Genomic DNA, 17,987 nt, shown 5'->3' on the forward strand with positions numbered 1-17,987 from the left:
AGAAAAAAACCCATCCGAGAAATTGCTGCAATATTAGGAGTGGCAAAATCAACAGTTTGGTACATCCTGAGAAAGAAAGAAAGAAAGAAAGAAATAAAAGCACTGGTGAACTCAGCAACGCAAAAACCCCTGGACGTCCACGGAAGACAACAGTGGGGGATGATCGCAGAATCATTTCCATGGTGAAGAGAAACCCCTTCACAACAGCCAACTAGGTAAAAAAACACTCTCCAGGAGGTAGGCGTATCAATGTCCCAGTCTACCATAAAGAGAGGACTGCATGAAAGTAAATACAGAGGGTTCACTGCATGGTGCAAGCCACTCACACGCCTCAAGAATAGAAATGCTAGATTGAACTTTGCTAATAAACATCTAAAAAAGCCAGCACAGTTCTGGAAGAACATTCTTTGGACTGATCAAGAAACCAAGATCATCCTCTACCAGAATGATGACAAGAAAAAAGTATGGAGCAGGCGTGGTACAGCTCATGATCCAAAGCATACCACATCATCTGTAAAACACGGTGGCAGTGTGATGGCTTGGTTATGCATGGCTGCCAGTGGCACTGGGTCACTAGTATTTTTTGAAGATGTGACACAGGACAGAAGCAGCCGGATGAATTCTGAGGTGTTCAGAGACATACTGTCTGCTCAAATCCAGCCAAATGCAGCCAAATTGAGTGGGCGGCGTTTCATAATACAGATGGCCAATGACCCAAAACATACAGCCAAAGCAACCCAGGAGTTTATTAAAGCAAAGAAGTGGAATATGCTTGAATGGCCAAGTCAGTCACCTGATCTCAACCCAATTGAGCATGCATTTCACTTGTTAAAGACTAAACTTCAGACAGAAAGGCCCACAAACAAACAGCAACTGAAAACCGCTGCAGTAAAGCCCTGGCAGAGCAAAAAAGGAGGAAACCCAGCATCTGGTGATGTCCATTAGTTCAAGACTTCCGGCAGTCATTGCCAGCAAAGGGTTTTAAACCAAGTATTAGAAATGAACATTTTATTTTCAGATATTTAATTTGTCCAATTACTTTTGAGCCCCTGAAATGAAGGGATTGTGTTTAAAAAATGCTTTAGTTCCTCACATTGTTATGCAATCTTTTTGTTCAGCCCAGTGCATTAAAGCTGAAAGTCTGCACCTCAACTGCATCTGAAATGTTTCATTTAAAATTCATTGTGGTAATGTACAGAACCAAAATTAGAAAAATGTTGTCTCTGTCCAAATATTTATGGACCTAACTGTATACCCAGGGGGTAAGTAGACAATGTGGCTATAGCATCCTTCACTATAGTCACCTGGGTGTATATACCATCTGCCTTAAATGAATCCATATATATTCAATACTTCATTCTGAAAGGTTATTTCAAATTGATTTTAAAACATTTTGCCGATTTCATTGACAAAGCTTTCTTTTATCATCGTAGTACAAAATAAATGGGACTCACTTTGCCGCTTCACCCAAATCACACAGTTCAAGAAATCAGTTTTCTCCTCTGTAAGGTGAGCATGCTAAGAAGTCATGTGTCCCGCATCCAAACTCAAATACAGTATGTGTTGCATTTCTTTCATGTATATTTGTTCGCCAAGTACCAAGGTGATCTATTACAAAACTTTGCTGTGCATGTACCTAAGCAATTACTTTACCAACATTTTGAATGTTGAGTGTATTTATGAGGATTAACAGTTTTTGTTAGGTCATGCCGTGTGGGATATCAAAGCATCATTCCTTCTCTGATCTATATCTGTGCAGGCTGAGCAGGTTAGTTGTCAGGAGACGTTGTTGTGACTGTTGTGACTGTTGTGACTGTTGTGACTGTTGTGACGCTGTCTCTGCATACCTGTGGACATGTGCTAAAAGGTGTGTGCGTCTGTGTGTCAAGAGGTCAGGGTAAGTAGAACCACCTAAACCGTCTGTTTCCTTGAGGAACAAAAAAAATGAGGCCTCTTAACCTACCTTCATCGATTGGTTACCTTTCTGTGAGAATCCCCACCCCTAACAGCTGATTGGTAGACTAAACAATAGGAGGCCAATCTTAAACGTAGGCTGTCATCACATTTTGTTTCTTTAGTTCTAGGAAACAAAGCATAGAACACACTTTTGTAGTTTTTAAATGTGAGAGAGGTGAAGACAATAAGGAAAGCCTTTCACTGCATATGTGCATGTGTGTGAATCTGTGTGTGTGTGCAAGTTGGAAGTATTTATCTTCCACCATGAGTCTTAAAGGCAGGAGTTTCTCACTGGACAGCTCTGCGTGAGTACAAAAATGTTGCTATTCATATTTCCCTATCGGTTTTTTAAACTATTTTATGTTCCTTCAGTCCCTTTTGCATGGTTCATGGTATTTTGTTGAAGTTGTCATCAATTCCTTGTATAATATTTGTATATCTATAAATATATAGAAATATTATACAGCTGTGCACGAGCCGTGTACACTTTTCTTATGATGTCTCCAGTGAAAGTAGCTGCTGTTTTGCAAAAAAGTGAAACCACTCTCTGGAGATCCTTGCTGTTGCTGTGAGACTAACTGCACATCTAAAGAGATGACAATTAGCCCAGGCTGTGGCAGAAAGTCAATACAGCTGGTATTAAAAGTTTGGAGATAGTTTAACTTTTACATAAAATAACTTCTCAAACTGAGGTATTATATTGGATGTAGAAACCATCAGGAAAGTGTATTGACTTCTTCTACTACTGTACTCTGTTACACTCAGTTTAAGTGAACATTATCAAATGTTTCCCATCATCTTGAAAGGGTGTTTTTCTCTGTGAAGTCTGGAAATACAACATGTGTATCCATTTATCTTTTGGGATTTTATCTCCACTTTTCTTCCCTGTATTTATCCCACCTGTGTGCGTCACATAAAAACTGCATCTGTCTGACATTTCCTCCTGCTCCCCTGGGACAGTTGTGTGGAAGGATTCGGTCTTCTTGGCAGAAGAAGAGGCAGCAACTGGCTCAGCAGTAAGAAATCTACCCACAGCTTCACTCGGTATGATGCCCCACTGGACATCCAGGGGCTAAATCCCAGCATCAACTCCAACATGTACATCAGGTTAACTCAGCCTTCAACACTACTCAGGAATTAAGAACAACATGTAAATGTTAAACTTATACCTAAATAAAGTCCTGATATGTTATCTCATTTTTCTTTTTGTGCGTTTTTCTTGTTTGTGTCATCAGGGATCATACAACAGAGGATATCATTGATCGACCGGATGGCTTTATCAATGTAAGTCCGTTTCACATCCTTCTTCTTCCTGTTGCCTGCAACAACCATGCTTTATATACACATTTTTCTATATATTTTTTTAATTGGAGCATAAGCAAGATAAAGATCCCGAAAAGATACCATTGTTTTGCAATCACTGCTTGGAACGGGAAGGATGAGCAGAGGATTGCAATCTACAACCTCACCACTAAATGGCACTAAATCATACCTGTACATTAAAATCCACTCTACATTTCAAGCATTGCAGACAGACACAGAGACAGCCTGATCATAGGTAGCTAGATGTGCAAATTAGCAATTGCTTACTCACAAGTTTGCCATATCAACTTCAGAGTTGATGATATGTCAGTGTTAACTTGTTCCCACTGCTGCTAAACAGGGATTAAACAATGTTGGGATTATGTCAGATAACAAACACCAAACTTGCTTCTTATAAAATGTGTTTATATCATATACATCACTCATTTTCCCCTACAGAGCTTCCTGAAGCACAAAAAAACCTTCCACAAAATGTTCCCAGAGATCCCTGAGAGGGAGAACCTTACACACAGTGAGTCTGTTACTTGTTCCTGGATATTGATTATGGAAATGACATCACGCTGTGACCTTTTTTCACTTTGTCCCCATTGTGTGATTAAGTGCTGGCCAATACTTTGTTTGCCAAGCACTGCACCAAGAATGAGAAACAGAAACCCTTTACTATGATTCTGCAGGCATGTCGGTTGTCAAGGTGACACTGCTTGTTTTTTAATTTATTGGAGAAACAACTATCTTACTACAAATATGTTTGTGTCTATTGTAGCCTTCTCCTGTGCCTTGCAGAAGGAGGTGCTGTATCATGGAAAACTCTATGTATCTGAGAACTATGTGTGTTTCCACTCATCAGTGCTGCTCAAAGACACCAAGGTAACATGCTCACACACATTCAAATATAGCATTATTCACACTGTAACACAGAACTTTCATAACAATGGTGGCACTACTTGGGTTTTTCAATTTGTTCACGAAAAAATCTGTCCAATTAAACCAACATGTGTTTAATTTTTGCAGTTAACATTAACATTTGCTATCCTGGGAATTACCATAATCATCCATAGTTCTGGTCAAATGGAGATTAGGTTTTTTAAAAGATCTGCATTGTCCTCTTTGAGGCTGTAAAGGCATCAAGAATCAAATATATCCACATATTTCAGGTGGTGATTCCTGCGTCGAGCATCAACGACATAAAGAAACATAACTCAGGTTTATCCATGGTGTCTATCCACATTGCTGGTGGAGATAAGGTCAGCATACACAGTTATCAAAATATATATCTGTCTTTCATTATATTTGCTTCATTTCCTTTCTTTATTGCATTTTTAGCTATATAAATAGTTTGTTTTAGATGTATAGTATCATTTTGCAGTTGAAAGTTTGATGGAAGCCAATAGAAACAGATTTTGTTATTAAATCCTAATGCCACATTATCAGGCTTGCAAAGTTGGGGCTTGTTTAGGGGCAAAATACATGATGTAAAATTGACTGAGTAAGCAAAAAGGCTAATTAACATCTGCAGTCATGACATTATTCATGTTGTGCAATGTTTAACCCTTTCTGCTGCCTCTTTGTCTTCTTTTTTTAGTACACTTTTGTGTCTTTGAGGAACCGTGAGATGTGCTATAAACTTCTTCTCTCTCTCTGTTCACATGAACAGGTAGGAACTACTCTGAGATACATGCACATAAAGGCATCATTTCTTAAAAAGAACAAAATAAAAACCAGGAGAAACCCTTTAGTGTGTTGTTTTTCTCACACAGGCAAAGAGCTCAAACAGCAGCCCTCATGTTTCCTCTGCAGATAATGAAGCTGACCATGACGTGGTATGTTTACTGCTTATCTAATGCAACCAAACAAAGAATTTCACGATGCACGACAAGTCTTTAACCTTCAGCCACTCTATCTTTGTCTGCAGGCCTCTGGTTATTCCAGTTTGGAGGACAGCATAGATCATGATCAGAGCAGAGGGGGCAGCATTAATCTCAACAACGACCTTCCCCAGATGTCCAGTGAAGGTGAGGAACAGAGAGACAAGTAAACATCACTGGTTGATATTGCTTCGTTTTGCTCTTGTATGTAGCTGAATAATATACTTTTTTTAATAATGCCATTTTATATTAAGCACGATAATATCGAAAATGTTATTAACCGTACCACTGAATGTAACAATGTACTGTTTACTTGTGACTTTCCAGGTCCTACAAAAGGCAATTCCACCAGTCAGAACAGAACAGAGGGAGATGCCAGAGGTGTGTGTAGGGGCCCACAAACAGACATGCACTTTCAGTAGCACCTACCAAAGTTCAGTCAGACAACTAGCATGTGTTTTTGATATGTTTATAAAAAGCCGCTTATAGTTTGAGTTTGGCATCCAGGCTCAGGCCTCATCTCCCCACAAATTCACATAGAACATTAAGTGATGATTAAATAACTATCCCCCCGGGCCTACAGGTGGATGCTGGGGTGGTGGTGGGTCAGGCGAGCAGCAGCAACATGGAAGCAGCAGCAGCAGCAGCAATAGTGAGGCAGAGGCAGGCAGATCTGGCAGCTTAAATAGAGCGACAGGTTTAGGAGAATGTGTTCGGTTGGTTGTAAGAGGGGCAAGGTGCCAGACATATAAATGTATCATTGGTGTTCAAGTTAACTGCCAGAACTAGCTGTCAGGCTTCGCCCTTTTTAATTGAACTGTTTTTTCTTCCGCTCATTATTATGCACAACTCCAGAAAGAAAAGAAAAACTATTTTTTTATTATTACATGACTAACACAGAGCAAGGAAAAACAATTTTTTAACCTGACCTTTTCTCACAACATGAATAAGATCATAGAAATGTTCTGGTAATACTCTCTTTGGCTTTTTGCCCCATATGTATCGAATAATGTTTGTATCTCAACTACATTTTCATGTTTGAAAAGTCCTAACTTAATGAAAAGTCTGGTCTACTCAGTAGCTAAATTATTGCAAGATAAGTGAGCAGTACATAATTCTCCTCTTAATCAAATACACACTGTGGTTAATTCAAAAGAAAACCAAATAACCTTTGTTTTTAATGTGCTATGAGAAAAAATTCAGTCAGATTTTTCTCTCTTGCAGTTCTATGGTGGATTTGGAGGATAACTGAAAGTGTTGCTTCACTCTTCTTCTTCAGAGAAGTCAGGAATCTCAGCACTTTATTCTATGTCTATGTATTACTGTGAGTATTAATATTACACACTCCTAAATGTACGCAAATACTGTTCAAAGTTTCATTTTTAAAGTAATATAATACAAGACTAGCATGTGGCTTTTGTTTTGCCAGATGTGTGGTTTCAATTTTCAGAGTATATTTAGCTGATAATATTTCTTTAACTAGTGTAATAAAATGAATGCAGTGCTTTTAATTCTTTCTTTTTTTAATGTTTGGCAGTCTTTACTTTTACTGAAGTAAATAATCTCCATAATAGTGTTGTGTAAAACCCACTGAGGATTGAAAAACTTTTATTCTTTCAGCTTGGACTTTTATAGATTACTATTGGGCTCTCTAAAATAAACACTGATTAGCTAAATCTGCAAGAACATTTGGGTATGTTGAATTTCTGGATTGGCCTCAAATCTCTCAGGAGAATAAAATAATGTAATCTTGGAGATATTTATGTTATATCACAATGTTCACACAGAATCTATTTGCTGTTACCTTTTTGTTTGGCATTGAGTATGTAACCATCATAGACCGTTTGCCCACCTTGTGAAATATTATGCACAAAGAAAAAGTGCGGTGCATTGTAAATGTAAATTCCAAGGCATTTACGTCTTTATTATGTGTTTGCAGAATGACGCTGCTGCTGTTGGCATTTGGGTACATGGGTCTGAGGATCATCGCTTTGGAAGAGCACCTGACTCAGCTGTCTTTCCAACACAGAGAGTAAGTAAACACAGAAATACAGAGGTGTGTTCTGAGAAAGACCTGTTCTGGTGGGAAAAAAGCTGAGATGGCTCAAACCGGTTTTGTAAACTGTTCAAACCATTATACTTAGATCAGATTAGACATGAAAAGTCGTTCTGCAGGTTCACGACCGCAACATGGGCTATAGATAAGTGAGGACATCTGACTCACACCCAAGAAATATGTGTTTAAATTACGACTTGAGACAAAAGCTTTGCACCAGTTTAGACAATTTAGTCAACTTAAATCCCTGCATTACATTTATAATGCATGAATGATCAATGTGGTGTGTAAGTACTTCCATAATGTGCTTGTTTCTCAGTGGTGGAAAATAAAACCGATAGGAATGTACTTACTGCTTGATTATTTCCATTTCCTGCTTCTGGGAAGACCTGTTGTTACATTTGCAGATCCAGATTTGCATACATACCAATAGTGGTGAACCTAAATTGTACCTAAGCACAATTTAGTTGCTTTAGGAATTTCATTTACTATATTAATTAGATATCAAATATTTACATTTCTACTGCAAATAATGAATACAATTATTATAGAATGCCACCCAGCTTTGCCAGCTGCAACATAGAAGTAATGAACACCCGCGTCAATACTTATAATACAGTAAAGTCAATTATTCTTGAAATATAGTTTTAAGATAATGCTTTTGCACTTTTACCTAAAATAGATTTGTACGTTTAGTATTTCAATGTTTACTTTTACTCAAGTAAATGATCTGAATTATTCTTTCACTATTGCATTAATGTGATGAACATAATATGATGCATTTTCTCAAAGAATAAATTCCCACACCAATATTCAGCTTATTCAACGCTTCTATGCTTGAAGCCATATTGATAACTTAAGTGGGCCTCTATTTGTTGATAAAAATAAAATTGTACTTTTGTATTACTTTGAGTTCATTTTAATTAATATGGTGCTACTTTAACTTAATTAAAGGATTAGTGTTTTCTCCACTGCCGTCCTCTACTCATGCAGCTTCTCCTTTGTTTGTAGGTACCAACTAACGTAGCCAGAGGCAGGTGACCCTTTCAGGAGTCATGCAGTGCACCACTCTCATAGATCCTGTCATACATTGATCGCTGTCTAGACAGGCTCCCAAAAGCATCTTATCATTTGACACGCAATGCAGGATTTGGTGAAATGTGCGTTATCGTGCACAAACAAATGCTCTCTCAATGGAGATTGATCTCCTGTGTCATGTCTGCAGAGAAAGCAGGTCAGCAATAAGATGCTTTTGGAATGTCTGAACCAGGCCACACGTGGTGCACTACACGGATGGCTGGCTGTGTTGGCAGAAAAGCACCAGGCCAATATTTCTATTAGATGAGCACACTTATTCTGTGCTGACTGATCAAAAACTGCAGTGAGGCTCTCCTGCATGGAGCCATATGGAGGCAGCCTGCTGAAGTCATGTTTGTTTCCTGGCCCGTGAACTCGCTGAGCTCAGCGAGCTGGAGTATTGGCCGCCTTTTCTGGATCAACACAACCTTCAACAGCGGGAACACACACACAGTGAAACAAGCACTTTATTTTCGCTTGGTATTAAATGTTTTTTATGTTATGACATGATAGTTCACATTGTGTAAGTGAACTGCTGGAATCAGGTGACACGTTTCAGAAAGAAGACTGTTAGTGACAAGAATCCGCCAGCAGAGGGCAGTCACTCCCATTAAACTCCACTGTGAAGCATCAAGGCAGGATCTGACTTGCACTTATAAATTCAGGCACTGATATTAATTTTAAGTACAGCTGTTATAAAAACCTTTGCTCTGGAATTTCTGTCAAATCAGTCCTATTAATAAATATTTGAAAATATGTGATATGACACATGTTGGTCAGATAAACTCCAGGACTTCAAAACCATTTTAATGACCAAACGTGAAATCTATGTAAACATAAAAACACAAGAATATTTTGGGATACATAAGGGAAAGTAAGAGGGCTCTTGAAAGATAACGTGCAAAGTGTAATGTTTCCTTCTGAAAAATGTCAAATACTAAATTGAAACAGGGTTTAAACAGATTTTAATAACTCTAATGTATAGCTGTGTATATATTTATCTATTCCAGTCAGTCTGTGAAGAGACGTTTTTAGTAAGTAATGTTTTAAATATTATGATTGTAATGATTTTGTATATTATTATTGTTAAACCCAATCTCACTTGTGTTCCAAATATTGCAATATGTTGTATCGCTGTCTACCAGATCTCCATACTTATGAATGAATGCACTGTAAAGAAAAAAGGTTGTTTTAAAAACAAGTCAGTTTCACGTTTTTGTACATAAGTGATCTTTTTTATTATTTTGTTGTCCATAAAAAGGTCAAGATTCAGTCCCATGAATTAATATCATTACATCATATTCTCAGTTCAAAAAAGCAACATAAAATTACAAATAATAAAACAAAAAATAGAATAGGTAAGTACAGTAACCATATAAACAGCCCACTAATATAGTCTAGCCCCCCCCCCCCACCCCAACACCACCCTACCACTGCCCCGCTCAAACTCTAGCACAAAACTCATAACAATACATCAGTTAGTATCAGTAATAAAAAAAATCAAATAAACGTCCCGTTTTTTTTAAAAGCGCTTCAATGTTCCAATGCCATGAGTTCAGCTTTACCCTCACATAGAATACATAATAGAGATAACGTCCCACTTGCTCTGCAAAACACAATAGACATGCATACAGTTTTCACTGTTCAACCCCCCACCCCCCACCCCCATCAATACACATTCAGGGCCAGAGGATACAATATATAATAGTGGTGCGTCAATAAAACGGCAAGTCTCCACACCGTTTCTTGAACCCCATGAATGAAAGGTGGATCCAGTGGTTTCCCTGATAACACGCCCAGTCCAGGAAAGAAACTGAGGCCTTCTTCTGCTTCCAGAGAGGCCATAACGATCCGTTTCTTCTGACGGCTCAGATCCCTGGTCCAAGATGGTAACAGTTTTCCATTATTTAAATATCGAACACACAAAGTACAGGATGAGAATGGAAAGATTCCCTGTTCGAAGTGTTGACAGGAAGCGAGTGGCCTTCACTAAGACCCACTTGTACTCCCACAATGGAGTAATCAGATCAGTGCTAGTTCAGTACATGTTCCCTTAAAAAAACGCAGCTACTACCACCGAAACTGATGCGCCTCCAATGCAGCAGACGCCTGGTGTAGATCTGAAAATGCGGCGCAAGCCTGCAACCGTTAAGACCTGACCAGTACTTTTTCATGTCTACACACAGGGCCTTTTACTAGTTATGATGAGAGTATCCTTAATGCTGGCCTGTAGCAGACAGTCAATAATAATGAAGACACACAAACTTACATTTTATACCCTTATTACACTTTGGATGCTTTGTACAATAGTGCTGAACTTAAGACCTGCTTTTGTCATGCTTGATCTGATATAAATGTGTAAATGTACTGTATACTACAGTACATGAATTATGTGTGTGTGGTGGTGTTTGAATGTGTGTATGTGTGTGCGATGATGTGCAAAGTTGTGTGTGTGGTGGAACCTGCACCACACCAACAGTGAGTGGCTCAAATTATGGCTTGTGTCAGACATGAAGCGTGCTGCCACCCATAAGAGAGCTCCTGTACATTTAGGGCCACAGAGGTTACACAGAGCTATTAGTAGGCATGATGTCTCGTCCTGGCACCTGATCCTAATCACATCGTTAGTCCTAACATCTACATGCATGGTTCTGAAACAGACAGTCCATGGCCCCACACTACATCAAACACGTTCGGATTAATTACATCGAGACAAAAACGTTAGAAACAAATGTGCATTATGAACAGGAGGCGGACTAACCCTGTTGATGAGAGCGACTGGAACAAGAAATGGAAAAGTAAACTGTGCGGTAAGACTACAAGTTAACCAGCATTACACTAAAGAGATTCTGGTGGAGCACAAGATTATTCTGAATAAATCTGACTAAATCTTCATTAGTTTGGTTACCCCCGCAGCTACTTTTGTCTCCTTATACCGTTAGAAATCTAGCCACAACATCAATCTCTAAACAGGTATGGTCACCAAAAGAGACTATAATTATTCACACACCTCCACTGGCACTTCAGACATAACGGTAAAGTTAACCATTCTGGAATGTTCTTATTTGCTCTATTGCTGAGGGTTGGATGAGAAGATTGATACGTCTCTCATGTGTCATGTATGTACACTTAAATATGAAACGGCAGCCAGTAGCTGGTTAGCTTAGCATCAACTCTTGAAACTAGATGAAATGGCAAGCCTGGCTCTGTACAAATGTAACCAAAATCAACCTGCCAGCACCTCACAAATTCATAAATAAACACGCTGTATCTTGTTAGTGTAATCCATACAGAAACTGAGGTGTAAAAATGACAAGTTGTTGCTGTAGGTACAGCGTAAACCGAGTGGCATAAATCTTCTCATTTAAGTTCAGCAACAAAGCGAATATCTAACTATTACTTCCTACTTGACATTTATCCTGCTGTTACCAAGTCAGCGCTGTTTGCCCAGCCCTTTAAACGTCACACATTAGTAAATGCTGAAGGGCTACAGCCTTCTTTTTAGTCCAACCAATCTAATGTGACATGAAATGACTAAATAATCCTTCACTTCTATATTTGTTCTAAAAATGCCAGAGATATTATCAATGTGGCTCTAACAGACTGGTTTCCATTTAAACCACACCGTCATCTTTATCCAAAATATGTTGGACCTGATGGGGGGGGGGGGATCAATACAGGAAGTAATTCCCTGTAAGTTTCTGCTGCAATTCTGCAGACAGGTAAAGGCAAAAGCTACAGCACAGCCAAGAAATAAAGAGGAAGCCATTTTGGGATCTTTTCAGAAATGGGGAGAGGGAAGTATGCGACACCCAACAGCCATATAAGCCATGACAATATTCCAGACTAGTCCTTGTGTTTCTGACACCAAAGGGAAGGAGATGGAGCCCCAAAACTACACAAATTAGTAGGTTAGTGTTAGTCGGACAACAACTTGGGAAATGCCCTGGCAGTCACATGGATGTCCATTAAAAAGGTAAACAGGAAGTGGGGGAGTGGGAAGGGGGGGCAGGGCACATGCTTGACCAGTGTTTGTCCACTGCAGAGAGAACTGGTCAAGCTGTGGAGGTATTCTTCATACATACACACGCAAAAAACAAACATAAAAATTGATAAGTCTCAATAAGCCTCCTCGACCTGTCCAAGTCATCAGGATGTCCTTCATTTCTTTCAGCACTGCTTCACACACTCTCGATCATGTCCATGGAGATATGAATAAACATTCACCCCTTACATCCATGACTCATTCATTCACTAACATGTCATAATTAAACATCTGTGTGCCTTTCTGGACAAAGCACATTGTTGTTACTTCTTAAGTCATGTTAGTAACTCCTTTCAAACCTGCAATTCATAAATGTCCCCAAGGTAAAAAACGGATTTGTGAATTTGTTCAATCTTGGTTCTCGTTTTTAGTGTTTCACCACATAGCTACTGATATATTTAAAACCGTTCTCACCGGAACAGGAAACCATTTAAACATATGCTGTGTTGAAAAGTAACTTAAAGGTGTGCTGCTTCAAAGACACACAGATGTGACAAAATATCACACCCCGTTTTAGGTCAACTTCTCATACACACTTTGCAAACATGCCAACGTTCACACTCTCACACACACACACACACACACACACACACGCATACGCACAATCTCATTCACACAAACGCAGAGAGGCTGCCGTTTTTTTTCTCAGGCATGCGCTGCAGCCAGGTCCTGGTTGATGAAGCGCCGTAGCCTCTCCAGGTACTGACTGTAAAGCTCAATGTCGTTGTGACCGGCTCCCTCCACCCAAAGGGGCTCCACGGCCTTGGGGCAGCGCTCAAAAAGGGCCAGGCCGTGAGAGAAGTCGATCACCTCGTCCTCTGTACCGTGGATGATGAGCACTGGAGACGGGATCTTTGACACTTTCTCTATGCTGGAAGAGAAATGGAGGCTGTTATTGCACCACCCAGGCAGTTTGAGAAAAAGGGGCTATTTTTTCAGTATTGACCAACCATGACATACATTACAAAATGCATTTCAGTTCACTCCAGTGCTGAAATCTGTCATTTTGTATGTATAAAATATGGATCTATATACAGCCGGGGAAAAAATTAAGAGACCACTTCAGCATTATCATTTTCTCTTGTTTTATTATTTATAAACATGTCTTTAAATTAAAAAAATGTTTGGTTTTATTATTGTATTCTATAAACTACTGACCATTTTTCTCTGTGTTCAACAACATTCAACAAACACTGGAATGGCTGCCATACATGTTGAGATAAAGATTTAAGAAACATTTGGTGGTCTCATTTCTACATAAAACCACCCGATGGGAAGTTGTGTTTTTGGCTAATCAAGCCTCACTAAGCAAGGTTCCTCGTCACATTCGCAGCAGAAACCTCAGAGAGTTGTTGTTGCCAAGGTAACACCAAATGGGGATCCAAATAAACAAAGTCTTGTTAACCTATTATTACCATCACGCAGACCTGCTCAGTGAAATGCAACATTCTCCTCGGTGATACAACCAAAGGGATTTCACAAAATATCCCCATGTTGCCAAACCTTTCTCCTTTGTCAGAAACGTCACAGACACGTTTATGGACATTTCTGTTTGAAGTGATATATTTTCAATTAAAGTTTCCTTTAAATACTAAAAAACAGCCCTTAGGGAAGCACTTACTTAGGGAAGGCATCAAAGCAGTATGTTTTCTTGGTATCGGGGAAAGCCACTCTCATGCCCGAGGTAAGAGGAGAGTGGAGGACAACAGCAGCACACTCAAACCGTGACGCCAGGTCTACTGTGGGCACCGTACCGATGCTCTGTCCGTACAGGATGATATTCTCAGGGCTGATGCCATACCTGAGACAACACACACAGAAAGATTTCAGTACAGAACAATAAACAAGAGTCCCTTTTATCTGCCTGAATTAGAAGAGATGAAGGACTTGTGTGTGCTGTAAAGATTTCCATATGCAGATGACTGCAGTATCTCTTTCAGCTAAGAACACAGGAGTGTGTTTCCTGTAGTAGATAGCAGTCGGAACGCTGTTTGGATAAACACACGGTAGTACTAAAAGATAGTCCTTTAAAAAAATCCATATTAATTAAAGTGTACTATATATTAATAATATTTCTGCCACTTCAGCTTGATGTAAGACAGCTCTTTCCTGCTGAATACTCAAGCCGTTGTATATCAAAAACAGCAGTTTTACCCCAAAAAACACAGGATCTGCTGATCTACCAATGCATTGATTGGGTACTTTGTCTTGTTTGGTGAATACAAACTAAACTTTTCAAACGTTATAGTCCCACAATAACAGAAAAAATAAACTAATTGAGGCAGCGAGAGATCAGCAACTTTCATTTGGCAAAGGAGTGTGGTGATAATGAGAGCCCTGTCGAAAAGGGCTGTCAAAGAGATGGATAAGCAGTACATTGCTTTACTTCTGGGCCATGATTCCAATCTGCTTTTCAAAACTTGGGCCGCGGCAATCACAACATACTTTACCCTGACTACGGATAATTACCTCACACAACCCCACTTCAGAACATCTGTAAGTAGGGACTCAGGGACTGTGTGTGTAGATTCAGATTGAGTTATAACACCAAGGTTTGTAGTTTTAAATGTGTCAGTGGCCCCAAAGTTCCACTGTGTTTCCTCCAGGGAATAATATGTTTGTGCTGACATGAGGCTCATTAACCAGGCTGGCAGCAGATAAACAAGAGGATTAATTCTCCAAATTTCAGATGCAGTGGCTTCATGCAGAGCACAGTTTGAAACAGCCAATCATTAGTCTGATAGATACTGAGCCATTACTTTGCTTTGATTTGAGTTGATGGTGGTCAGAGTGAGGGTACTGTGGTCAGCAGGGAGAAAGTTTGTATATAACTCAGCCAACCAAAAGTTCACAAAAAGTAACTGGCCAGAGATGCAAGTTCCTCTTGCTGGTTTATCCAACAAAGACATTTTAACTGACATCTGGTGCTGGTTGGCTGTTCATTTCGGGTTCTGTGTGGATGGGAATGGACGGTTTCTGTTGCTTACCGGGAGCGCAAGGCGTGCCAGGCAGCATCAATGTCAGCGTATAGGTTCTTCTCAGAAGGCTTTCCAGTGCTAACACCGTAGCCTGAGTAATCATAGGAAAAGATGTTGCAATTGATGCGTGTGCCTAAGCCGATGTAGAAGCTGCTCATCTGGCCCAGGTCTACTGCATTGCCATGGGAAAACAACACTGTAAACCTAAGAGAAAAGGGCAGAAGAAAAAAGAAGAAAGTTAGGCAGTTGCCGTAGGCTAAGAAGGGACCCTGCTGAACTGGAACTCAAGTGTTTTAAAGCTGAGCAAAATATATTTGGAATTTGTTCCAACAAAGACGGCCAAGACACAGGGTTATCTTTATGTCTTCAGTCTCAATGTTGGGTTCTCACCTTGCATTCGGGGCGCAGCGAATGTACATGCAGCCCACCCTGTTCCCTCTGCTAGATCTGGTCAAGAATACATCCGTCACATCAAGCTCTCTCTGTGAATACTGGAACTCCGCTCTCTCTGTGAGATGAAGCTTCCACTTGCCCTCACTCCAACCGCTGCCGGGACCCCCTCCTCCACCACCACCCCCTCCTCCAGCACCACTTCCTGCTCCAGCACCTGCCGCACCTCCAGCAGCAGCTCCAGCACTGCCTACTTTGTCACTTCCACTACCAGTGCCCAGCCGGGAACGCAGTCCTGGAGCTCCGAGAGAAGGCTGAGTAGCCCCGGAAACGGACCCAGAAGCAGTTGCAGCTGCAGTGCTTGGATCTGGGTCAGGGAGAAGGGCGTAGGTGGGCTCTGGAGGGAGGAAAGCTAGTTTGGCTGCAATGCGGCTGGGGCAAGGGGGGCAGCAGAACAGACAGCATAGTTCTCGAATGGACAGACCGTTCATCTTCTGGCAGAAAAAATAAACATGGTAGGTAAATAAGTTGAAATGACACAAAGACAGCAAACAGACAAAGCGTCCACTTTTTTAAACATTTTAATTAAATGTATCTTTCTAAGTTTTATGGAAAAATCAAGCAGTGGCACTATATTGCATAACAAAGGCCAAATATGTAATTAATGAGGAAAATGTTTAAATCGTCATTTAGCAAGAACAGTTACAAGGTGTGATGCGTAGTCACCTCAGCAGGTGAGTCGTTGGTTATTCACATCCTATGTTTGCTTTGTAATCATTTATTAGAATGTTGCAAAGTCAGGGTAAGCTATCTTCTTTTTTTTTGTTAGAAAAAGTAAAGAAAAGCATCTTAGAATCATATCCTGGCTGAAACCCTGCACACACACCGTTTTATATGTACCTGGATAAAGAAATCCGAGTTTTGATATGAACTGGCACAACGGTGCCAAGGTCTTCTGTTCTTGTCACTGCGCCAGCAAGGTCTTGATAAAAGGAAATAATAACAAACAAAAAAAGGCAAAACAGACATCAAGCAACAACATCAATGTATAGTTACAAATACAGCACCGGGTCGTTAGCCTGTAGCTGTTTCTATGGCTACTGTGTGCTGATATAAAGTGTGATATTCAAAATATCAAGAAGCCTAAGCAATCCTTATTATGGGTTTTTTAAACATTGCATTATTAACCTAAATAAAAGCTACACGGACACTGGGTACAGCTGCGAGGAAGATATAACTTTAATGATTTAAAGATTAAAAAGGCATCCCGGATTCATTACAGGGCTTAGAGCGTCAGTTGTTATTGTCATCATTGTACAGCTCCTGTTATTAACTAGCGTTCATGTGTGCAGAAGTGATATACATTTTTATATATATATATATATACTAACGTTGCTGAAATCTTATTGTGGGACTACAGGGATTCAGATAACCTAATGTGATCGTGGACACTGGTGACTAATTATAACACCCCCTCAAAACAGATACAGGGAGCGACTGATATGCTAATGGTGGCTACATGGTTAACAACGATATTAACCTCTAACGTTAGCCAGTGATGTGGGACAATTACGGGAGCAGTGTTTTAGCAAAGCATGACATACAACTGGAAATGCATAAACGCAACACACAACTGCTTCATTTACATACTAACAACAACACAGGTTAATGCCAGCTAACAGCTAAATATTATCAACTACCGTTAGCAGGGTAACCAGCTAGCGGCGGCAGCTAGCATGCTATCCACGATAGCCTCAAAGCTAGCTACTTACCGATTCACAGTAGGCTGGCAGGCAGGCAGCTGTGCTTCTATACGTACACAGAAGCGGCACAAGGTTTTGGAAATCCTTCCTTTGTCTTGACATGGATGTTTTTACTCAAGTGTACTGACAGATGTCGTTGGCAAGCTAGCTGAAATTCATGGCAACCAGATTTTTTTTTTTTACTACTGTCCGATTCAACTCGGAAGTGACGTAGGGTATAGTGCTTTTTCAAAACTTTATTACAATGTACCTCGATATGATGTATTACGACAATTTATATTGCATACATAAAACTTTACAAAAGAGTGAGAACATCTTTACAGGGTTTTGATGAAATCATTTCAAACAACTGAATGAAGAGCATTTCACAGTTTTGTTTTTCTCAAAGGTAAATATATATAGTCTACCATAAATTGTTGTAGAAGCTAAAATAGATGTGTGTGATGGCTTTATTTACATCATTTTTGATAGGATTCTGTCTAAAATACCATACATAACATAACACAGTTCTTTAAATATTAACTAAATGTACAA

At 39.8% G+C, this 17,987-nt stretch overlaps 2 protein-coding genes across 5 annotated transcripts; one reads left to right on the plus strand and one right to left on the minus strand.

Annotated features, from left to right (window-relative positions):
- The first annotated feature begins 2,058 nt into the window (after positions 1 to 2,058).
- Positions 2,059 to 9,478, plus strand: LOC134865886 (GRAM domain-containing protein 2B-like). 3 transcript variants are annotated; one of them, XM_063885693.1, is made up of 13 exons: positions 2,059 to 2,261; positions 2,917 to 3,054; positions 3,192 to 3,240; positions 3,718 to 3,790; positions 4,043 to 4,146; positions 4,434 to 4,523; positions 4,862 to 4,933; positions 5,016 to 5,099; positions 5,192 to 5,291; positions 5,472 to 5,525; positions 6,369 to 6,468; positions 7,084 to 7,176; positions 8,212 to 9,478. In XM_063885693.1, exons 1-13 carry the CDS (start codon positions 2,164 to 2,166, stop codon positions 8,225 to 8,227), a joined length of 1,071 nt encoding a protein of 356 aa, XP_063741763.1. In that variant the 5' UTR covers positions 2,059 to 2,163; the 3' UTR covers positions 8,228 to 9,478. The 3 variants fall into 3 exon arrangements, with proteins under 3 accessions (XP_063741763.1, XP_063741762.1, XP_063741764.1); XM_063885692.1 differs by having other exon boundaries at positions 2,061 to 2,261; positions 2,917 to 3,063; XM_063885694.1 differs by having other exon boundaries at positions 2,063 to 2,261; positions 2,917 to 3,063; positions 5,037 to 5,099.
- A 5-nt stretch (positions 9,479 to 9,483) lies between these two features.
- On the minus strand, positions 9,484 to 17,652 carry abhd17aa (abhydrolase domain containing 17A, depalmitoylase a). Of its 2 annotated transcripts, XM_063885691.1 has the most exons (6): positions 17,463 to 17,652; positions 16,591 to 16,672; positions 15,691 to 16,184; positions 15,310 to 15,504; positions 13,944 to 14,123; positions 9,484 to 13,193 (listed from the first exon to the last, which is right to left on the minus strand). In XM_063885691.1, the coding sequence occupies exons 3-6, from the start codon at positions 16,179 to 16,181 to the stop codon at positions 12,968 to 12,970; spliced, it is 1,092 nt and encodes a 363-aa protein (XP_063741761.1). In that variant the 5' UTR covers positions 16,182 to 16,184; positions 16,591 to 16,672; positions 17,463 to 17,652; the 3' UTR covers positions 9,484 to 12,967. The 2 variants fall into 2 exon arrangements, with proteins under 2 accessions (XP_063741761.1, XP_063741760.1); XM_063885690.1 differs by lacking the exon at positions 16,591 to 16,672 and having other exon boundaries at positions 17,463 to 17,646.
- Positions 17,653 to 17,987: the final 335 nt, after the last annotated feature.

Source organism: Eleginops maclovinus, chromosome 6 (assembly GCF_036324505.1).
Source record: "Eleginops maclovinus isolate JMC-PN-2008 ecotype Puerto Natales chromosome 6, JC_Emac_rtc_rv5, whole genome shotgun sequence".
NCBI lineage: Eukaryota > Metazoa > Chordata > Actinopteri > Perciformes > Eleginopidae > Eleginops > Eleginops maclovinus.